This window comes from Accipiter gentilis, chromosome 1 (genome assembly GCF_929443795.1).
Source record: "Accipiter gentilis chromosome 1, bAccGen1.1, whole genome shotgun sequence".
Classification (NCBI taxonomy): domain Eukaryota; kingdom Metazoa; phylum Chordata; class Aves; order Accipitriformes; family Accipitridae; genus Astur; species Astur gentilis.
In genome coordinates this window covers 30150594-30172799 of record NC_064880.1, presented here as the reverse complement: position 1 = coordinate 30172799, position 22206 = coordinate 30150594, and the positions used below count along the sequence as shown (strand labels likewise).

The 22206-nt window shown below is 55.8% G+C and overlaps 3 protein-coding genes across 5 annotated transcripts; all 3 read left to right on the top strand.

Annotated features, from left to right (window-relative positions):
- The first annotated feature begins 396 nt into the window (after positions 1-396).
- On the top strand, positions 397-3267 carry HOXD10 (homeobox D10). The gene is made up of 2 exons (XM_049811952.1): positions 397-1174; positions 2628-3267. Exons 1-2 carry the CDS (start codon positions 433-435, stop codon positions 2903-2905), a joined length of 1020 nt encoding a protein of 339 aa, XP_049667909.1. The 5' UTR covers positions 397-432; the 3' UTR covers positions 2906-3267.
- Positions 3268-3905: 638 nt separating this feature from the next.
- Positions 3906-9148, top strand: HOXD9 (homeobox D9). Of its 2 annotated transcripts, XM_049811965.1 has the most exons (4): positions 3906-3984; positions 5486-5543; positions 7037-7651; positions 8075-9148. In XM_049811965.1, the coding sequence occupies exons 1-4, from the start codon at positions 3982-3984 to the stop codon at positions 8314-8316; spliced, it is 918 nt and encodes a 305-aa protein (XP_049667922.1). In that variant the 5' UTR covers positions 3906-3981; the 3' UTR covers positions 8317-9148. The 2 variants fall into 2 exon arrangements, with proteins under 2 accessions (XP_049667922.1, XP_049667932.1); XM_049811975.1 differs by lacking the exons at positions 3906-3984; positions 5486-5543 and having other exon boundaries at positions 6860-7651.
- A 4227-nt stretch (positions 9149-13375) lies between these two features.
- HOXD8 (homeobox D8) lies at positions 13376-15336 on the top strand. 2 transcript variants are annotated; one of them, XM_049802672.1, is made up of 2 exons: positions 13376-13937; positions 14555-15336. In XM_049802672.1, the coding sequence occupies exons 1-2, from the start codon at positions 13376-13378 to the stop codon at positions 14845-14847; spliced, it is 855 nt and encodes a 284-aa protein (XP_049658629.1). In that variant the 3' UTR covers positions 14848-15336. The 2 variants fall into 2 exon arrangements, with proteins under 2 accessions (XP_049658629.1, XP_049658619.1); XM_049802662.1 differs by having other exon boundaries at positions 14552-15336.
- The last annotated feature ends 6870 nt before the right edge of the window (positions 15337-22206 follow it).

Sequence of the window (22206 nt, the reverse complement as noted above, 5' to 3'; positions counted from 1 at the left end):
GCCGTGCCACCCGGGGGGGGGGGGGGTGGTGGTGTTGGCGGGGGGGGGGGGGGGGTTTCTCCGCGCCCGCGGAGGCTCCGCGGCGCGGGGGCGGGGGGCAGGAGGAGGGGGGGCGCCGGCGCGCGGGGCGGCGGGGCCCGGGCCGGCTGCCGCAGCGCGGGCGGCGGGCGCGGCGCGGCGCGGCGCGGCGGGGCGGTGCGGTGCGGTGCCGGCGCGGCGGCCTAGGGGTCGCTGTTGACCGCGTCGGGGCGCGGCGGGGCGGCGCGGCGGGGCGCGTCAGCGGCGGGGCGGCGGGGCGCGGGGCGGCGGGCGCTGCCATTGGCCCGGCTGTCATGTGGTCGCGCGGAGGCATCCGCAATTACACGGGAATGTTTTCCTAGAGATGTCAGCCTACAAAGGACACAATCTCTCTTCCTCAAATTCCGCCCCAAAATGTCCTTTCCCAACAGCTCTCCTGCCGCTAATACTTTTTTAGTAGATTCTCTCATCAGTGCGTGCAGGAGTGACAGTTTCTACTCCAACAGCGCCAGCATGTATATGCCACCTAGCACAGACATTGGGACGTATGGGATGCAAACCTGTGGACTCCTTCCGTCTCTGGCTAAAAGAGAAGTTAATCACCAAAATATGGGTATGAATGTACATCCTTATATACCTCAAGTAGACACTTGGACAGACCCGAACAGATCTTGTCGAATAGAGCAACCTGTTACACAGCAGGTCCCCACTTGTTCCTTCACTACAAATATTAAGGAAGAAAGCAATTGCTGCATGTATTCCGATAAGAGATCCAAACTCATTTCTGCAGACGTCCCTTCCTACCAGAGGCTGGTGTCTGAATCATGCCCCATTGAGAACCCCGAGGTTCCCGTCCCAGGATATTTTAGACTGAGCCAGACCTACGCCACTGGGAAAACCCAAGAGTACAATAATAGCCCTGAAACGAGTTCAACTGTAATGTTACAGTTAAACCCTCGCGGCAGCTCCAAACCGCAGATATCTGCTCAACTTCAGCTGGAAAAGAAAATGAATGAAAACCCGACCAACCAAGACAGCACCGCTAAAGTCTCTCAAGTGGAAAGTCCCGAGCCCAAGTCCACGTTGCAAGACGAGCGGAGCTGCCTGCCCGAAGGCTCCGTGTCCAGCCCAGAAGTCCAGGAGAAGGAGAGTAAAGGTCTGTATTACCGAGTTTAAGCCGTGCCGTGGTGTAACTCCAACACGCCAGCACCATAAAGCACGCTCGCATATACTAACGAGCATCACAGCCATCACATTTAATGCTAAGGAGTATCGGGCTGCAGGTGCTGTGTCTCTGAAGATTTTGGCAGGCAAAAATGCCACGCAAAAGGGTCCAAAGATTTTCTGTAGAGATCGGCCTCTCTCGTGCATGCAGACCGCCTCTGTGGTGCGGGGGAATATAGCCTTGTGCTCCTTAATGCGCTGCAGCAGCCAAAAGCAGCCCCATACCTCTAAAAAAGCAGGTCTGGAGGTTGTAAAATACGACCAGCTCAACTTTTCTCTCGTAATATTGCGCTGATTTTTTTTTCCTAGGGTTGGTTTCTTTTTTTTTTTTTTTTTTTTTTTTTTTTTTTTTTTTCCACTGAGCCTTACTGCGGTTTGATTGCATTTAAAGTTAATTACGATCCTATTAAAATAGGTGAGGAGTAGGTGCTACCAGGCTGGGTGAAGTTGGAAACAAATGCACAATGAAAGCAGCAGCCCGCTATCTGCCTGGTCCAAAGGTGGAATATTTCAATGTGGTGCTTTAGATAACCTTGGGTTGGTCTCCAAAAGTGCAACAGTATTTTGAAATGCGTTTGAAAGCTAAAGGCGGTCGCATTCTGATTTTATTTTCCCTTTAAAAGTGCCCTAAAGCCTTCCTTTCGAACGGCGTGTGTCGAAGAATCCCAAAACGGGAAATTTTCTCCTATCAAAATGTACTTTGCAACCTCTAGGTCGATTTTTACCCTACGTGTGCATGGAGATTCTCTTTATCTGAATTATACTGAACAGCCCAGGTCTAGGTTGATGGGGGGCAGATTTCTTTCTGGTGGGGGAAAAAATATCTAAAAGGAAAATGCAAAAAAAAAAAAAACAACAAAATCCGAGGCAGAGGGTGTTAATTTCTTGTATATCTTTGTGGCTGGGAAAACGTCTATGTCTGCTCCTAGGTGTGCTCGTGTAATTCAGCTGATGGCTGGGGGGATGCTGCTTCAAAATACAGCGCGAGGGTATTTTGCAATTGGGGTATTTTCGTAGCAAGTGTCGTGGGAGCCCGAGGCGGCCATGGCGAGCCTAGACCCGTTAAAATGCGGCCATGGGGCTGATGGCAGGTTAAATATTGTCGAAATGCTAAGCGCCAGCTGCAAACTTGAGAGCCCGTTCGTGGAAGGGGCAGGAGTGCGGGGCGGCCGCAAGGCAGGGAGCCGTGTGGTGGGGACGGGCGAGCCCAGCCTGGCAGCAGGTCCCCCCTCGGTGCCCACACCTCACCCGAGCCGTGTTTAATGCCCACATCCACCATATCTGCCAGACGCTGCAGAGGAGGGGTCATGGCCAAGGGTACACTCTAACAGCCTGAGGTATTTTTGATTTTTTTTTTTCTTCTTCTTCTTCTTTGATTTTGATAGAGGAAATCAAGTCTGATACTCCAACAAGCAATTGGCTAACTGCAAAGAGTGGCAGAAAGAAGAGGTGTCCTTATACTAAACACCAAACACTGGAATTAGAGAAAGAGTTCTTATTCAATATGTATCTCACTCGAGAGCGCCGTCTAGAGATCAGTAAGAGCGTAAACCTCACTGACAGGCAGGTCAAGATTTGGTTTCAAAACCGCAGAATGAAGCTCAAGAAGATGAGCAGGGAGAACCGAATCCGGGAACTGACCGCTAATCTGACCTTCTCTTAAACCCTAACCCCGGGGGGGGCACCAGTGAGGAATGGGCACAGCACCGCCACTTGCTAAAGGCAGGAGAGACTCTGGCAAAACCCGGCATTTTCCAGTTTTGGTTTGGTTTTTTTTCTGATAGAATGTGACTTTTCGTCCTTCTTTTAGCGCTGCAAGTGAATATGTATTACTATGATGAGTATATATAAAACCTAGCACGTGTAATTTATTTTTGTTCTCATCGTAATGCAGGGTAACTATTATTGAATATTATCATTTGGTCTTAACTTATTGGAACTGTCGAACATCCAAGCAATGTGACTTTTTCATGTTTTTACTAACAAAATGGTATTTATGTGGGGCTGTTACACGGGCCATAACGTTTTGAGTACATTCAATACTTTAAGAAAAAGAAGGGGGGGGGGAGAACTTTGGGGGCGGGGGGAAAGAGAAGCACATTATAATGTAACTATCCTCGCAAATGAACTTAGAGATTGTCCTTCGTAAAATGGAATATTTCCTTCTTCTCCATTGTAGACATTCCCTTGTGGTGCATATGTGGAATAGTAGTCGTTCAGCAGCAATATGTCCTTCTTGTGCATGTTCTGTTCGCATGTATAATGCAATAAACTCTGTAAACTACTGCGGTTCCTTTGGTTTTCTACAAATGTTTAAAATACGGATGCAGGTTGGTCTCCTGACCTTTCTCTACCAGCAGCTCTTTGGACTGATGTACCTTCTTTGCCATTTTCTGGTCTTTGTGTGTGTCTGCCTGGTTTCCTTTCTTTCTCTCCCCCCCCCCCCCCCTTTCTTTCTTTTTTTTTTTTTTTTTTCCCCTTCCTTTTTTTTTAGGGGTGGGGTGGAGACTGGGGCGGGAAATGATGTAAACCTAATTCATTTATAATTGTGACTGTAAACAAATGATTAATTGATAAAATGTTGTGTGATGTTCGCAGTCTGACAAACTGAACGCAAAAAAAAAAAAAAAAAAAAAAAAAAGAGAGAGAGAGAGAGAGAAAGGGAAAAAAACAAAAAAAAGAAAAACGTAGTAAAATATTATGACCTAAACTGGACATCCTCATCCAATCAACTCATAAATGGTAAGTGATAAAAAAATCTTTCTACTACAAGCTGTCAGCAATATGTGTGTCATTTTATTTGACGTTCGTATGTTGATTTAAAAAATATCAGTCACTGCGTGCTTACACTCTGTAGACTTTGATTTCGTGTCTTTACTCGCTTAAAAAAAAACCCATCATACCAAATGTAAAGCTGGGTATAACTAAATGTTAATGAGTTCGGTTCTTGGTCAGCTCAAGAGCTTTCAGAAGATGGTGGATGGGAAAATACTCCCTCAAACATCTGGCAAGGTTGGCTTTTTTTGAGCAGAAACGCTCCCAAGCGTGCTTACAAAAGTACACCAGCCTCTTCAGACCTACTTTTGTCACCCTGCACCGTTTCTGTTTGCTCAGAGATCGTTTTATTTCGCGCAATTCCATTTTAGTAGCACACATCCAGATAATGAAGTTCACGACTCTTAACCCTTTCTGTACATAGCTGAAAAATGTTATTAGCAGGGCTCTGCGCTGGAAGCTGAGGAAGGGCGTGTGTATGTGAGAGCGGGTGGGTGCCTGTGTGAGCAGAAATACTAAGCAGAACTGCAAATGGCTTGCAAATGAACATGACTCCAAACTGAAGTGCAAATACTTGGGCATACTTTCACCTTCAAACAGTGCTGGAAAAATAGCGTGGCTACTGTTTGTGATGGGAAACCAGCTCGCTCACAATCAACGCCCATTCCCCCCCTAAGCAGTTTCTAAATCAAGAAACGAAACGCAAGATAGTGCCAATGTTGTCTGCCTTGGTGACACTGATGCTGCTCATATTGCAGCTGCTGGCGTTGTATTTTGCTCTCTTGTCGCTGATATTTAATTGAAGCCAAGACTTGCCCGTGCGCACGTTTACTCGTAGGGCAGAGACGTATTTTCTTCAAACCGAAGCATCATCATTTTGAAGCTGCGGGAGCCGCAAGCACGTAGGTATTTTGTGCCTGCTCTCGTTTCGAAAACAAACAACAAAGCGGTGCTCAAAAAAGCCCCCTCTTTAAATATTGCATACATTTGAACCGTCTTTGCTTTTCCTTTAAAGATACTCGCTACATCGCCAAAGAAGTTCCAGCAGTGGGAAGTAATTAGCTGGCTCCATACCAAGTGTTTAACGTATATAAAAAAGGAGGCTCACTCTAATCTGCCTGCTTTATCAATTTATATCTGTGTGAAGCGAGAGGCAATTCTTCGCCATACCACAAACCCTGCTTCTCGAGAAAAATATAAGGGAAGTATGAAAACGCAAAGGAAAACGCTAAAGCGAGATGACTTAAAAAAAAAAAAGGTTAAAAAAAAAAAGAAAAGAAAAGGAAAAACAGACAGAGAAGGGAAAAAGGAAGAAAACCTACGAGAGTAATAAATCATTAAATAAACAGGAATTTCAGTCCCTTCCTCATAACGGCCCGCGAGTAGGAAGTGTTTTCTCAGTGCTGTTGTTCGTGCCCTCGGCGGGCTGTGCTGCGGGCTCTCCACTAACTCTGTGCGTTTCCTCCAGATCCCGACACAGCCACCGTCCCTCGCTCGGGAGAGCAGGCGTGGGCAGAAGACCATGGGTAATCTGGTTTTTCCGTACTAGCCGGGCACCCCTTCGCTCGGGGAAGGGTAACCGGGCCGGGCGGCAGGGGAGGGGAGGGGAAGGGGACGGAAGGGAGGGGAGGGGGGGGAGGAAAAGCAAGCAAAGCGGGCAAAAATCTCACGTAGGCATTGAACGTGGCCAGCGCGGCCCGGCCCGGCTCCCGCCGGACTAGGGGCGGCGGGGGCAGCTCCGCCGGCGAGCGGGGGGCAGCGGCAGCCCCGCGCCCCTCCGCGGGCCGCAGCGGGCCTGCCCGCCCGCCTGCCCGCCCGCCTGCCTGCGCGGCCCCCGCGCTGCCCGCTGCCGGGCCGGGCGGCCTCCGCTGGGCAGCCTTTGCCCGCGTCCCCTCCCGGGCCGCGCCGGGCAGCGTGAGGGGAGCTGCGTGGGAGCTGTGTAGCCCCAGAGTTTCGCAGATACGGGAGCATGTGTTCAGCCACACGTCAGTTGTGCTCGGAGACACAGGCTTTGCTGTTTCCATCCGTCCATTTTATTAGGGACACATTAATCTATAATCAAATACACCTCATAAAATTTTTATTGAAAGGCATAAAATCATTACAGAGGTCTTCCACCTGTTTTAAAACAACACAATGGGCATCTCTCTTAAAAAGTGTGTCCTTTCCATGGAAACTTTCTGTCCGGGGGTGGGGGGGAGCGGATAATAATGCCCGCACATGCTCTGAAATATGGAAGTACCGCAATGTGCTTTTACTGTAACATTTTCCTGTTTTATGAGAAGTCGTTACAGTCCCAGCTTGCGATGGTTTGTTTTTACAGGCAAGAATCCCCCTTTCCCAGCGGGTTTCCTCAGCAGCTTGGAGTGTGATTAGCAAGCCAAGGCTGTTGGATTTATTTAAACACCCTGCCTCTCATTGATTAAGAAATGAATGGCAGAAATCACTCAAAGGAGGTGAAGAAATAGTCCGCGCCCGCCGCGGCCGTGGGCTGCCAGGGCGGCCACGCCCGCCGCGCCCGGGGCAGGCAGGGCAGGCAGGCGGGCAGGGCAGGCGGGCGGGCAGCGAAGGCGGGCGGGCGGGCAGCGAAGGCGGGCAGGGCGGGCGGGCAAGCCAGGCGGGCAGGCGGGCAGGGCAGGGCAGGGCAGGGCAGGGCAGGCAGGCGGGCAGGCAGGGCGGGCGGGCAAGCGGGCGGGCAGGGCGGGCAGGGCGGGCGGCCCCGGCGCGGTCCGGGCAGGCAGCCGGCGCGGCGCGCTGTGCGGGGCCGTTGTTGATGATGATTTTTTTTTTAATCACAGCAGCCCCAGTTTAGCGGATTGATTTACTCGCAGTATTGGTAAATATGATCACGTGGGCTCCGCAACCAATGGTTGAGGGTTGCAGTCTGCAAAATACTACGATTGTTCTCCGGGAGGGTATCATATACAGTTAACAGTGTAACCTTTTATATGACTAAGAGGGGAGCCTAAAATGTCGTCTAGTGGCACCATAAGTAACTATTATGTCGATTCTCTCATAGGCCATGAAAGCGAAGAAGTTTACGGGAGTAGATTCGTCCAGGGAGGTCACAGTGCGACCTCCAGGCCATCAGGTGTTGCAGAGAGTTCAGATTTTTCCTCCTGTAGCTTTGCACCAAAATCCACCGTGTTCTCCACCTCCTGGTCCACGGTTCACCCTCAGCCGTCTGCGGCAATGACCGGGATCTACCACCCCTACATGCACCAGCCCCACTTAGGGGCAGCCGACGCCGGCCGCTACGTGCGCTCCTGGATTGAGCCCTTCCCGGGCTTCCCGGGCGGCGGCGGCGGCGGCGGCGGCAGCGGCGGCGGCGGCGGCGGCGGCTCCGCGTCCAGCTCCGGCTCCTCCAACGGGCGCCACTACGGGATAAAGCCGGAGACGGGAGCAGCCGCCTCCTCGTCTTCCTCCTCCTCCTCCTCCTCCTCCAAAAGGACTGAGTGCTCCTCGTCCCGGGAGTCCCAGGGGATCGGTGTGCCCGAGTACACGTGCAGCTCCTTCCTCCAGGAGCCCCGGGAGAAGGCGGCTGCCGGCAGCTCCAAGGACCCCGCCGCCTGCAGCCACAACCCCAGCCCGAGCAGCGATCTGAAGGAGGAGAAACAGCAGCAACTTGACCCAAGTAAGTTAAAAAAAAAAAAAAAAAAAAAAAAAAAAAAGGGGGGGGGGGAGAGGCAGAGAGAGGGGCAGAGAGAGAGGGAGAGAAAGAAAGAAAGAAGGAGAGAAAGAAAGAAAGAAAGAAATTGCCCCTTTGATTTATTGCCGAAACCTGTAAGGCTCGAATGTGCAAAACTGATAGTTTTACTAACCTATAAAAACGTCTAGACGCCTACCCCAGCGCAAGCAGCAACAAGCACCCATAAAAGACTCCACATAACCACCTACCATCAAGACATCATTTGTACAGTAAACAGACTGGGGCATTAAGGCTTTTATGATAATTCCTCCGAAGTTGTGAAAACAGTCCATCCTTCGTTAAATTAATTTAACGACCTTTCTCTCCCCCCCCCCGCCCCCCGTTCCCTATATACCTCCCTTCTTCCAGATAACCCTGCAGCAAACTGGATCCACGCTCGTTCAACGAGGAAAAAGCGTTGTCCCTACACAAAGTATCAAACTCTGGAACTGGAAAAGGAATTTCTCTTTAACATGTACCTCACCCGAGACCGCCGTTACGAAGTAGCTAGGATTTTAAATCTCACAGAGAGACAGGTCAAAATCTGGTTTCAGAACAGAAGAATGAAAATGAAAAAGATGAACAAGGAGAAAGGCAATAAAGGAGACTAACGCTGGGGTAGAAACGCAGTTGGGGAATATCGCTTTAGTTTTGAGTTTGGGGCTTGGGGGTTTGTTTTGGGGTTTTGTTGTGGGGGGTTGGGTGGTTTTTTTTTTTTGGTTGGATGGTTTGGTTTTACTCTTCCTCTGCCCTCTCAGCCCCCCCATACGTTTCTCCTCCTCCTCCCGCGCCCCCCACCCCAGGAACTTTAAATCAATCTGGTCTTTTTTTTTTTTTTTTTTTTTTTTTTAGATAGAAGTGAAACGTGGTCTATGTCAGGTATTTTGGGAAATTTTGTCTTGCTCGCCAACGTGTTTTGCAGAGTCGCTTCATCCCCCCCCCTCCTCCTTCCCAGACCGTTTGGTTGGTGATATTGTGAGTGCACGTTAGCTTTGGGAACTCTATCTGATGTTTAATGTTCGACATGTTTCTTAAAAGTGAGGTAGTCTAGATAGTTACTTTGCCAAAATAAAGGTAAGGAAATTAATTATAATTACGATAATAAAATATATATTAAATTACAGTCGCTTAAATCAATGGGGGTGCTGTGTTGTCCACGATTTACTTAAGAGGAAACCTTACCCAAGCCCTCTGCTTTCTAGGTCTGAATTTCGCTCCTTCGCAATAGATGCCACAGCGAGGCCACGAGCTTTCCCCCCCCCTTTAGTGCACTATTAGGAGGTTGTCTCATCCTTGAAGCCGTTCGCAATAGGCCTAACGTCTCCCGGTCCCCCGGCTAGCTGGCGTCCCTGCCCCCGGTGACTGTTGTATTAATTAACCACCCCGCGTCTCGAACTACGGACCTGTTGTAATTGTTGTCAGTTATTACACAATAAAGTCTGCCGTGACCGAACGACAGCGCTGCGGTGAGAGGAGAAATCTGTGCGCCCCTCGCGATGCCCTCCCTCCGCGCCGCCGACCCCGCCGCGCAGTCCCCGCGGAGCCTCCGCGGAGCCCCCGCGGAGCCCGCCGCGGGCCGAGCGCTGCCGGGCCGGGCCCGCGAGAAAGCCCGGCCGCGCCGCCGGGGCGGCAGCACCCCCGGCAGCCGCAAAGGCCGGAGGAAAACCGCTCGCCCCCCACCCCCCCGGCGCCTAAGAGACATTTGCTCTTGGAGGTCAGCGGCGGAGAGGTGCGCCTGCTGCCCTACCCCTCCCGGACGCCTCCCGGGCGAGCGGGCTGTGGAACACCAGCGATCTCTTGGGATAACGTAGGAAGTATTTCCGTACCGCTCCTCCAGAGCCAACGAAGCAAAATGATGCCTCTTCGCTGAAACCTTTTTTTTTTTTTTTTTTTTTTTGGGGGGGGGGGGGGGACACGACTTTCTAACCTCTGCGCCCTTTAATCTGAAGGTTGGGAAGCTCGGGGACACACACAAACACACACACACACACACGGCTGCTTCCAAACGTTCATCCTTGTTGGCGGGAGCTCATTTAGCAAAGCGTCTCCTGCCTTCTGCATTTATAAACACGCATGACTTTATCAAGATAATTGAGATGAAGTTCATTGTAAAAAATGCTTTGTTTAAAGAGCAACCATTAAAATGAAGGACCCGTAAATATTTACGAGCAGTTCGGTTAATTCAAGATTAAGGGGAGAGATGAGAGACCTGGTGCTTAGTGGTTTTTTACCTCTGGGAAAAAAAAAAAAAAAAAAAAAGAAAAAGAAAAGAAAAAAAAAAAAAAGGAAAAAGCATGCAGTGCCAGGAAAAGGTGTTGCATTGCTTCCCATCCATTGTCGAGAAGATACCTATAATTCTTTTAAAACAGGAAGAACCGTGGTATAATAAAACCATTGAGATGGCTAGACGTCTGGACCTAATGAGTTTACGATATGCTATGGCGCTTTTCTTTGAAACCACCTTATTTTGATGTTTGTGTTTGTTAGAGGGGGGAAAAAAAGCCAAAAAATGCAGACAAACTAGGTCTTAAAATCTTGGACTATAAATTTCAATATGTCAGCGTTAGGCCAAGGCAACAGACTCAAAAAAGACCCGAAGGTCACGAAACTGAGAGGTTTTACAAAGTCCACTGATTTGTTGAAATGTATTTTATTGGATATTCTACTGCGATGAATCCTACGATGTTAGCCTCCATATTTTCGAAAAAAACCATGGAGGGGGGTGATCTATAACTAACAACACGTAAACAATATTCTTGCCACACACTCGATTATGTTGATTCCAGCAGAGCCTCTGGTAAGGAATTGTCACCAAGCTCACACCAGCGCTTTTTAATATTTTACCTTCAGCAGATTGACAGATTTTACCTTGTATATTTTCTCCCCCCCCCCCCCCTTTGTTTACCTATTTCTAATATTGCGTGCGTTTATTTCAAAACGGCAGAAAGAAAACCAAACCTCTCGAACGGCGAAACGCAGTTCTTCCATGGAAATTACTTTTAGTGTCAAACTGAACAATAATTTAATTCCTACCCGTTGGTTGTGTTAATATATGTTTGCACACATGCATATTCGCGTGCACACGCATTATACCGAATAATTCACAGGCATGTGCGATGAAGGGGGGGAGGTGAACAAAGATTCATCTTTACTTTCGTTTACATAAATCAATCCATAAATACATAAATGCACGGGCAAACAAAATAACATGTTCGAGACAAAAACGTATAACTCTGAAACTACCACACATGGAGAATTCGTGGTGTAATATGTGGGGAAACATGATCGAAAACGCGATAGCAGCGGTCTTCAAAGCTCAGGCGTCTTTCCTGGCTGCCATGTGTAAACGAGGCGCATTCTTTGTATGCAGTTAATTATAGCACTGGCAAAAAAATAAAAGAAGGTCACCGAAATGTGCTAGGAAAATGGCACTGTAAACTCCGAGAGACAAAAAAAAAAAAAAAAAAAAAAAAGGAGGGGGGGGGGGGGGAAGAAGAAGAAAACCCAACCCCAAAGCTGAAAGCAAAGGAAGAGCCGCTCGTCACCGAGCGCCCCGCGGCAGGAGTGCAGAGCCGCCCCGGGGTCCCGCAGGGCCCGTTTTGGGTTTCTGGCAGAACCACCGGCCGGCGACGGGGCCGGGAGCGGCGGGCAGCGCGGGGCGGGAGGGCGCTGCCTGCCGCCGCCGCGCCGCGCCGCCAGAGGGCGCCCGCGCTCCACTCTAGCGCCGCCGCCGCGCCCCGCTCTCCGCGCAGCGCTCCGCGCCCCCGGCCCGCCGGCAACCGCGGTTCCGCTGCCGCCACCGCGGCCCCACGAGGGTGGCGGTGCTGGCCCGCGGGACGGGACGCCCGGCGGGATGAGCATGAGGAGGAGCGGGGGGGGGGGGGGCGGCGGCTCTGGCGCCGATGCGGGAAGCAGCCGCGGCGCCTCCGCGGGGTAAGGCGGTGTTTCTCTGCCACCGCCCCCCCCCCCCGCCCCCTCGCCCCCATCTGGCCTGGCCGCCTCCATTCCCGCTGCTCTCTTGCGGTGGGCTTTTGCTGCTTATGTCCTCGTAGCACCAAAAATCCGCGTGCCCCCCCTCCCCGGGCCTCTCCTGCTCCCCCCCCCCCGCGCCTGTCCCCGGGCCGCACGGGGGTCCCTGAGTCTCTCCACCGCCTTCCCAAGGGCGTGTGCCCCGGGCCGGGGGGGCCCTGCCCGGGCGGAGGTGTCGTTGCGGGCCCAGGGGCGGTCCGGGAGCTCATATGTGGGGCAGCCGGGCTCGTCACCTAGACAAAGCGAGTTAATTGGCATGGGGGGGTGGGCGTTTGGGGGGAGCGGGGTGTGATGGGGAAGGAGCCTGCGATGTCTTTTATGTAACCACAAGTATTTTTTGTCAATTCACACCAGACGGTCACACGTGGCTCTGGCGGGGCCCATATTATATTTCACCTACAGTTTTCGTCTCTCTTCAAAACAGGGCGGACTCGAGCTCCTGGGGGTGTCTGTCCGAAAAGCCGGTTCCCGCTGCAGGACAAAGCGGGGCAGAGAGGACTGGAGACGGCGCTTTTCGGAGCGCGGGGAGCGGGGGCCCGCGCAGGCGGCCGGGCCGCGCTCCCCCCGCGGGGGCGACCGGCCCGAGGGGCCGGGGCAGCGCCGAGCCTGCCGGGCAGCGCCTTCCTTCCTTCCTCCCTCCCGGGCAACAGGGCTCGCTTATTTCGGACCGCGGCCTCGAGCGGTGCTAACCGCTCACCCACACGTTTTGCTTTTTTTCCTTTTTCCTCCCTCTCTCTGCCTCGGTAATGACGTCCACCAAGGGTGAAATGATGGAAAGTATATTCATAGGCATGATTTCCATTAAGTATCAATTAACCTGGAGCCTCAGCCATGCGTGCACGGCGTCAAGGGTAAAATGTGCATCTCATTTCCCAGCGCTCTGCCCGCCTGCAAGGATACGACCCGGAGGGCCCGCTGGCACCGGGGCCCGGCCGCCGCTCGCTGCCGCCCTTCGCCCCCCCCGCCCCCCCCCCCCCCGAGCCGCCCCCGCCGCGGCCCCCGGCTCCCCGCGCCAGGCATCGGCTCCCTCGGCGGGTCTCTGCCCTGCCCGGCCGGCGGCGCAGGCCGCGATTCGGCGCTGAGCCGCGGCCCCGAGCCGCGGGGCAGCGCGGGCCGGGCGGGCCGGGCGGCGTCGCCCCGGGCAGCGCGCCCGCGGTTATCGCGCGGGATCTGCGCGGCCGCCGCGCCCCTGCGCCGTGGGGGTGTCGGCGGCTCCTGGCGAGCGCGCACCGGCGGGGGGAGCGGGGCCGCCGCGGCTGGGGTGGATCCGGGCAGGGCTGGGCCGGGTTTTTTTCTTGCCTGAGGAGCGGCACATGTAAACTGAAGCCAAAAGTCCCCCCTGAGCTCATGAGCGTGTGTGTGTGTGTGTGTGTGTGTGCGTGCGTGTGCGTGCGCGGGCTGCTGTGTGCCTAATAGGAAATAGTAAAAGCAGTGAGGCAGGTCATTTTGGGAGCGATTATATTCCAGTCCTGGTCACCACATACACGGAGAGCAGGAGCGGGGAGCGCACGGGCGAGCGGCGGCGGCGGCGGCGGCATGAGCGCGGCGTAGAGGCACCGGCGGCGGCGGCGGCGGCGGCGGCGGCGGGAGCAGCGCCCCGTGCCCGCGCCCGCGCCCCCGCCCGCCGCTGCCCCCTCCCCGATGAGCTCCTACTTTGTCAACCCGCTGTACTCCAAGTACAAGGCGGCGGCGGCGGCGGCGGCGGCGGCGGCGGCGGCGGCGGCGGCGGGGGAGCCCATCAATCCCCCCTACTACGACTGTCACTTCGCGCCCGAGGTGAGCGGCCGCCACGCCGCCGCCGCCGCCGCCGCCGCCGCCGCCGCCCTGCTCTACGGGAACGGCGGGGCCGCCGCCGGCTTCCCGCACCCCGCGCCCGGCGGGACGGGGGGCGGCGGCGGCGCGGCCGCGGACTTTTACCACCCGGCCGGGGGGAGCCCCACGGCCGCCTACCAGCCGCCTCCTCCTCCCCCCGCCGCGCCTCCGCCTCCTGCCCCCTGCAGCGGGGTTACCTGTCACGGGGAGCCCGCTAAATTTTACGGATACGATAACTTACAGAGACAGCAGATTTTTACGACACAGCAAGAGGCCGAGCTGGTACAATATCCTGACTGTAAATCGTCCAGTGCTAATATTGGCGAGGAACCAGACCACTTAAATCAGAGCTCGTCTCCTGCTCAAATGTTTCCCTGGATGAGACCACAAGGTTGGACGCAGTCAAAAATTTGCTTCCGTCTCACGTCTGAGTTTGAAACTTTCTTTTCCTCCTCCCGCTTCTTTCTCGCTGCCTTTCGCTCCCTGCCTCTGCCTCCCTCTCTCCCTGCCTCTCTCCCCGCGATTCCTATCGCCGCGGGGGCTTGCGATAATAAAGCGATACAGTAAGCAACCAGAAACTTCTGCAGAAGGCGGCTGCCGCCCCAAGAGTAGCCTTAAAGTCGCCTCTCGGACACGGGGGCAGCCGACACGTCCGCCGGGCTCCCGCCGCCGCCGCCGCCGCCGCCGCCGCCGCCGCCGCCCGAACGGGAAGGGCGCAGGGCCGGGGGGTGCCGGCCACCAGATAGGCGGGTGGCCCCGCAAGCTCCGTCCCGCCAGCCCCGGTGCGGGGGGAGAGCGGAGGCGGTTCGCGCATCTGCTCCCGCTGGCTTTCCCGCACTCGTGTAAAGCTCGAGACTCCTCCGCGCCCTCGGCTTTCTCTCCCTGCGTGTCTGTGGGGCTTCTCCCGAGGGATCTGCAGAGGGACCCGAGCCCTCGCTCCCTGCCTGCGCCTTGCTTTGAGCGACCACACCAACCTCCAAACCCCTGTGTTTTTGTTTTAAACAGCAGCGCCGGGTAGGAGGAGAGGAAGACAAACATACAGCCGATTCCAGACTCTAGAGCTGGAAAAGGAGTTCCTCTTTAACCCCTATCTGACCAGGAAGAGGAGGATCGAGGTGTCCCACGCACTAGGACTCACCGAGAGGCAGGTAAAGATCTGGTTTCAGAACAGGAGGATGAAATGGAAAAAAGAGAACAACAAGGACAAATTCCCCGCTTCCAGGCAGGAGGGAAAGGAAGGGGAGGCCAAAAAGGAAGCACATGATCTGGAAGAAGACAGACCTGAAGGCCAGACGAATTAAATTTTGCCCCAAAAGACTTTGTGAAAGGCCATCAAAACTAACCGGCGCCATGGCCCGACATCTCGGCCCGTGTGCCCCTGTACGTGGTCCTGCCGTGGGACGAGTGACCCCGTGTCCCTCCGCTCGACATTGCTCTGCTTCGTGTGCTTCACTTGTTTGTGGTTTGGTTCGGGTTTGGGTTTGGTTTGGTTTGGTTTGGACCGTATCCGGAACAATCTCTAGATTTAACAGTTCATCTACTCCTTTTGCAAATTTGATACAGAGTTTGTAGCAATACAATACATTTCTAATGATATATATATATATAAAATATATATTTTTTTGCAATCTTAAAAGACGGTGATTGCGGGAAACGACATAAACTTCCTAATAATAAATACCAGTAAGCAAGACATTTAACAATGCTTTATTAATCAAGACAAGTGCACTTGTACTATTTTAATTCTTGTTCCTATGTTGAGTAAATTAAATAAATTTAATAAATTTGAAGAAAAGATCTTAGAAATATATTTAACCTTCTGCTATTGATATTCGATTAAAATTTATTAAAATATAAAACGTATCGGCTTCCTGTTATCCTTTTCGTAATCCACTCCTCCAATAACCTTCAGAGCCTCTCCGCGTCTGGACTAACTCTCCCCTGCGCCTTTCCCCCGTCCTTCCCCCGGAGCTGGGTGTTTCTGCGGGGTCTGGGAACGGCGCATCGGATGCAAAACCTGGTTTTCGCGCTCCCCGCCGCCCGCGCTCCCCGCCAGAGCCGCCAGCCACGGGCTCTGCGGGGCCGTGGTCGAAGCAGCGGCCGGTGGGGGCGGCGGCCCCACCGGCGGGCCGAGCCCACGCTGCGGCCCGGCCCCGGCAGCCCCCTCGACGTGTGCGCCTGGGCCCAGCCTTCGCCTTTTCCTGTGCCCCCCCTCGCCCCCGGGGCTGCGGAGCAGGGGGCGGCTGCTGGCAAACACGGCCCGTTACCCCGCGGAACCCTACGCTGCCGGCACGCCCGGGGGGAGAGGGGCCCCCGGGGGCCCCCAAGGCCGCTCCCGACCGGTGCGGGGTTTCCAGCCCCGCCACGCAAGCCGCGGCCAAACCGGGCCTAGCCTCCCCCGCGGATGGCGGACGAGCAGAGAAATGCAAAGCTTTTGTGGCCTTGCGTGGGGGATTCTCGGAAGCTGTACTCGTTAGCGATCCCAAACCACGCGCAAACGGAGAGCAGGGCATTTTTCCCCCTAAATATTAGCGCACGGCTGGGGTGCCTTTCCCGGCTGGAGGCCGCGGCCGGCGAGGGCAGAGCCTGCCGCACGGTTCCCCGCAGTCGCGGGAAGAGAAGGTCGTTGCGATCAGTAAAACGGTTTAATTTATCTCCCCCTCTCGCCTCCCTCCCCTTTCTCCCGCTCCGCGGCGGGGTCCCGCACACCGCGGTATCTGAGAGGACGGCCGAGAGCAGTCCTTTTTAGGAACAGCAGGCAGAGGGCTGAGGTATGAGGTATAAATCCCTACCAAGATTTCTGCGTCATTTTCTCCCTACCGCCTCACGCCCCCTTGAGTGACGGTCCCGCGAAGGGAGCCGCGGGGACGCGCCAGCCGCTGCGGCAAACGCGACGAATTTGTCTTTCCTGCCCGAGAAACGAACGTGCTCTCGACGGAGCAGGGACCGAGCCGGGGCCCCGCTCGGAAATTCACAGCCGGGGGCCAGGGGAGGTGGCGGGCTCCGGCGGCCGCCGTGCCCGCCCGGCGCTCCGGCCCTTCTCCCGCACCCCCCGCTCCGCTCCCGGGCACGGAGCCGGCTCGGCGGGAACCGCCGTCCCCGCGGCCGGGATTTGTACGGCGGGTTCGGTTCACTTCGTTTCCCTTCCTCTTCCCTCCTCCCCGCCACCGAGCCAGGCACGCTCCCACTCCTGCAAAGCGCCAGCTCTAGAGGGAGGCAAAAGCAAGCGGAGCTATTGTTCTCGGTTTATTTTAATCGCGTGGTCGGTTAAAGGTTGTAAACGAGGGGAAACTGCAGCAAAACGGTGAAGTAAACGTCTTGCTGCGTGGATTTGCATAAAGGCGCCGGTCCCCCTCGTGTCCGGGAAGGATGTGGGGCCGGTGACGGCGCGTTTAAGGAAACCCAGTCCCCCGATGCGTAAAACCCCCTCGCTTTTCGCAATAATCCCCGTTGCCAGTGGCACCGGCGCGTTGGGTCTCCGGGCAGGGAAGAAGCCTGGGCCTGGCGCAGCGGGGTCCCGGCGGGCCCCGCCGCAGGGAATGGCCGCGCTGGTGCCGCCCGCTGCAAACCCGGGCTGCCTGCGGGGGCAAACGCATACCGGAGACCTTCGCACCCGAGGGGAGCACTTCCTAGGCTGATATTTGCCTGGCAAAGAGCTGCTGCCTTAGTCGTTTTTAATTTCCAAACAAAGAGAATAAAATTAAAATATTCCTGAAGGAGTTTCCGTTAGCGTCGCTCTCCCCGGACCGACTGGGAACGCGGCCACGCAGGCAAAAACTGACTTCCTTGTGCGCGCATCGTTTGCGAAGGCCTAGCGGCGACTGGGATCGTCCCTCTCTTATTTATTACGAAAAGAAAAAACAACCCAAATTGCTGTAGTTTCGAAGGTAGTTCCCCCCTAGCCTGGCAGCTGAATCGCTCCCTCGTTCGTACTTGGAGTCTGGCTAAGAAAAAGAAAAGCGAGGCAGAAATTGGCCCCGGCGGTCAGTAAGCCGCCGGGTAAATCGGGGCCATCGAGCTCCGGAGCAGGCAGCGGTATTCGGGCAGGCAAAAGCCGTAGCTGCGCGGGTCGCGGCGGCAGCGGCGGCGAGAGGCCGCCCGCGATGGCCGCAGCGCGGATGTACCGCGCCTTTGGTTTCCGCGGAATTTGCGCGGCCGTGGGTGCTGCAGAGCCACCGCCAAAGGTGCCGCTGCCTCGGCCGAGGCACACGCCGCGCGGGTGTGATATTCACGGATGTGCAACCGCCTGGAGCAGAACTGTTAAAAAAGATCCTACACCTTTAGGAATGTTTATTTTTGATAGCTCTGTTTTCGAGGCAGGTACGATCGACACGGAGGCCACTGACGGAGGGCTCTGGCTCTTCCCTGAAACACAAATCGAGCAAGAAGTACCCACAATATTCCGTCTCCGAGCCGAGCATTCCCTGTGGACAGGGGGGGTTGCGGATTTAGTCTTTTCGAGCACTTTCTAAGAATCGGATTTTCCCTGTTAGTGCCCCGGGTCCGAGCGCTCCCGGGAAGGTTTCGTCGGGGGTGGGGGGAGGCAGCCCGCCCGGGGAGGCTGCGAGCAGCCTGGGCGCGATGACAGCGCCCGCCGCAACCTGTGGGAACCTCACACTTCGGGGTGGGGAACCGGCTCGGACTGTTTTTAGGTCGGAGACGGCTTCGGCTTCAGCAGTGGGCGCTAAAGAAAATGTGGCTTCTTCTAGGGCCCGGCGGAGGGGCGTGCGGGTAAAGCCCCCTTTCGTCGGGGCGCGGGTAAAGCCCCCTTCCGTTGGGGCAAGACGCGGACCCGCGGGCACAGCGCGGTGCCCCCCTCTTTGTGCGGCTCTGCGGCAGCTGCGCGGGGGGCTCGCCCCGCTCTCCGCTCCCCTGCGCGGATCTCCCGCGCCCCGGCCGTGCCCGCGGGGCCCCCCCACCGGCCCCGGGGCGCGCAGGCCGCGGGCGGGCGGGACCGAGGGCTCGGTGAAAGCATAGCGCGCAGGCGAAAGAAACATGGCGCTGGGAAGCAGTATGTGCAAAATCCGCAAGGAATTGCAGTAAATTCCTTTTTGTTTGAAGAAAATTTACAACTTGGTAATAGACCTTTTTATGACCTATTTGGGCTTGTCATTGGCTGCGGCTGGTCATGTGCAGGCAGCGAGCGCTTTCATGGCCTTTTCCTGATTTCCCTGGCGAATTTCCCCCCGCATTCTGCCTTCAGAGAGCCTCAGCCCCTCTTTTTCTAACCTTTGTCTAGGCTGAGGTGTATGGCAGTCGCCCTCATGTTTGTGTCCCGCGCCCCGAAACCCGCGGTCGGTCCCGCCGCCGCCGCCGCGCTGACACTTCCCCGGCCCCGCGACGCCTCCTCTCCCGCGCCCGCGGGGGGATGCGCGGAGCCCCGCGCCCGCCGCCGCGCCGCCTCCAGCCCCCCGCTCCTCTCCCGCCGCTCGTCGCCCCCGCTGCCGCTGTCTCCTCCGGCACACGGATTGCTACGCGGGTGCAAAATGGATTACAGCGACCCTCCCGGGCTCCTCCGCAGGCGCGCAGTGACGCGAACCGGTAAGCACTCGGCTCCCCTCGGGCTGGCCGCCGGTACTCCGCGCCCGCGCAGCGTCCCGCACCGCGGCACGGCGCCGGCTCCCCTGTCCCCCCGCCCGGCTTGGTCACCTGTCCCTCGCAGCCCCTTATTCTTGCTGTTACTATCGCTATTATCGTTATCGCTACTATCACTGCTGCTGTTATTGCTGTTGTAATCGTCGGTGTCGCTGTAATTATCGATAATAGTTGTGGAACATGCCGCGGGCTGCGTGCGGCCGTTGCGCGGGCTGGCGCGGAAAAGGCGCAGCGGGCCGCGATGGCGCGGCGATCCGCGACCCTCCGCACCGAGGGGCGGAAGGCTGGGGCGCAGTGCGCGCAGGCAGCGCCTCTCCTGCGGCGGGTTTTCTTCCAATAAAAGGCCTTTTTTTGGGGGGGCGGGGGGGGGGGGGAGTGTTACTTTTTTCCCCTTGCCAGCCTGAAGCGCGGTGTGGTGGTGCTGTGGTTTGTTTTTCCCATGGCGGAAGGGCGGTCGCGGAACTTTAAAGCTTAACAGGTGTTTTCGCAGGAGAACCGGGGTCAGCGCTCCCGCGGGGGCGGAGGGCGTGGGGCTGCCCCGCCGCGTAGGTCGGGCCGGGGGCTGTGCCCGGGGCCAGCCCCGGGAGCCCCCGCCGGGCCCGCCGGGGCCGTTTAGGACACCCTTCTCCCGCCGTACGGTGCATGAGCCAGGGCTGCGGCTCCGGCCGGCTCGGCGGGAGGCAGCCGGGCCGGGCCGGGCCGGGCCGGGCCGGGCAGGCGGGCAGCGCGGGAGAGCACCTCCGCAGCACCGCTCCTTACCCACGTGGAAATCGGGGGGGGGGGGGGGGGGCCCGGGGGGGGGCTAAACCGGGAACGAGTTATGGAAAAAAAAAAGCCCAAACCCAGGTTTCTTTTGAATTATGCGGAGGAGATAGAAGAGTCATGCAAACTTTATCTGCGTTACCTACATATGTGTATATCTGCGTAGCCGCGTTACCTATATACGTGTATGTACGTATCTACACCTCTGCAGAACATATATTCTTCTGAAGTATATTCTTTTGAACGTATATATATTTACACGTCCCCTCTTCATTTTCAAAATGCTACTGCGCAGTAGAAAACCCGCTGCCTGCCGGTATTTAGTGTTTACATCGTTGGTCAGTGATGGAAACGCACCGTGCTACTGCACTGCAGGAATTTACCGAATCTCCATTTACCTCGAAAGCAGCCACTTATTTAACGGTAAAGCAAAATGCCTGATTAAACCATACCCGGTGAGGGTGGAAAGGTGTGGGTCGCGCCCCAGCTACATGTTTTGAAGCCGCAGAAGAAATTCTGCTTTAATCCATCCCCGAGCACCTCCCCAGCCTCCTAAGCCCGAGCCCCGCTACAGTAAGCGGTAGGATGCCTTTCCCTCATGCTTTGGCTGTTTGCACTAGCCGACCGCCCTGTGCTGCTGAAGGGCTTGGGGATTATTTGGGAGGAATCGTTTTCAACATAGCAACAGTCTTCAAGAGTAACTTGGAAAGTATGTCTTGCGTTAGGTTTCACTCTCAGAATCCCTCCTAGGTGACACAGTAATTATAGCTGTTTGGCTATAAATCTCTCCAAAAACTTCGAAAAATCTCGTCCTTGAGCTGTTTTGAAAAATTAGTCGTAGCCTGGGGGAAAAGAAGAAAACAAAAGCAGGATGTTCTAACGAATTGTAATGTGCATGTGTGTGTCTGCGGGTCCATATGCTGACACATACGGATACACATATGCATTTATGATCCCACTGGTTTATGTGGGAGTTCGGCTTTTTTGCCTCCTAAACGGCTTCCTTCCTTCCTTGCTTTTGCTCTTTTTTTTTTTTTCTTTCATTTTTTTCATTAACACTGAAGCACACATAGGTGTGTGTATGCTCTTAAATAAACCCCGCGTGTTTGTGAGTATTCATAACAAACCCTGTATGTATGTGTGTATAGATATATGGCACGTATGAGGGCTGTATTTTTACGTCTATTTATACACCTATATAACGCGGGCGCCTGTATGGGTGTAGATGTGTTGGTGTGCTGTAATTTTTGGAACACAGAATTCACATTCACGTTTCTCACACCTGCTTCGTTTCCCGACATCTTCGACAGAATTTATGACTCATCTCATTTTTTTTGTTGTTGAGAGGAAACAGCCGATCCCTAGCCCACACTTCACTGACGCACGGGCAGTAAAAGAACACCACCAGAAAATAACCCGCAGGAAACGGCAGCCTGCGCTCCCGGGCAGTGCCCAGGTATCGCTGGCGCCGGCTGCCGTTTGGGAAGTCAGGTTGGGCTCCCGCTTAGCTGCTGCAAGTTCCCTGGAGGAGAAGGGCAGCCTCTGCTCCCCGAGTCTGGCGGGGGTTTGGTGCAAGGAGGGGAGGCGATGTGGGCTGCGGACCCGGGAAACCCGATAAGACTGAGCGAAGAAACACGCGTTGGTTTTGCGCTCTTAAGAACAGCAAATCCCGCCGATTCGTTTATTTCCCAATAATGTTTCTCTTTCCCCAAACAAATATAATTCTCACGGGGTGTTTTATGAGCGCTTGGGGCAGAAAAAAATCCGAACAAAGACAGTATTTCACCCCTCGGTTGGCAGGCAGCTGTTAAAGGTATTTACGGCTCTACTGCAGTGCGGCACTCAATGCCGCTGGAGCGGGAGAGGAAAAAACAGGAAGCGAAAGGAAAAGATGAGGCACAATAAACATTGCAGCAGGTCGCGGGGGCCGGCGGGGCGCGGAGGAAGGGTCTCTGCCAGAGACAAGAGGCAATAAAAGTGCATTCAGCGGCAGCAGGCTCTGCCCAAACCCACCGCTCGCCTCCCACCACCCGCGGGGGAGGGGGCGGCGAGAGGCGGGGGAGGCAGCCCGCATCGCCCACCCAGCGCCCCGCGCCGGGGGCGACCCGAGCCGGACCCGGCGCGGGGGGGGGGGGGGGGAGCCGGGCGTAGGCCCTGGCCGGCCGCCCGCCCGGCCCCGCCGTCGAGGCCCGGCTCCGCCGCCTCTGCCCGCGGGTGGGCGCCCGCCCCGACGGCCCGGGCCGGGGTCACCTGCCCGCGGCTCCCGCCCTGGGGGGGGCCGGGCCGGGCCGGGGCGCGGAGCG

What these genes read in the sequence shown, in the direction of transcription:
- HOXD10 (XM_049811952.1), top strand. Translation starts at nt 433, where the DNA reads ATGTCCTTTCCCAACAGCTCTCCTGCCGCTAATACTTTTTTAGTAGAT. An exon ending in CCAGGAGAAGGAGAGTAAAG is followed by an intron (nt 1,175 to 2,627) that starts GTCTGTATTACC and finishes TGATTTTGATAG; the next exon opens with AGGAAATCAAGTCTGATACT.
- HOXD9 (XM_049811965.1), top strand. An exon ending in GCGTGGGCAGAAGACCATGG is followed by an intron (nt 5,544 to 7,036) that starts GTAATCTGGTTT and finishes ATTCTCTCATAG; the next exon opens with GCCATGAAAGCGAAGAAGTT. An exon ending in ACAGCAGCAACTTGACCCAA is followed by an intron (nt 7,652 to 8,074) that starts GTAAGTTAAAAA and finishes CCCTTCTTCCAG; the next exon opens with ATAACCCTGCAGCAAACTGG.
- HOXD8 (XM_049802662.1), top strand. Translation starts at nt 13,376, where the DNA reads ATGAGCTCCTACTTTGTCAACCCGCTGTACTCCAAGTACAAGGCGGCG. An exon ending in TCCCTGGATGAGACCACAAG is followed by an intron (nt 13,938 to 14,551) that starts GTTGGACGCAGT and finishes TGTTTTAAACAG; the next exon opens with CAGCGCCGGGTAGGAGGAGA.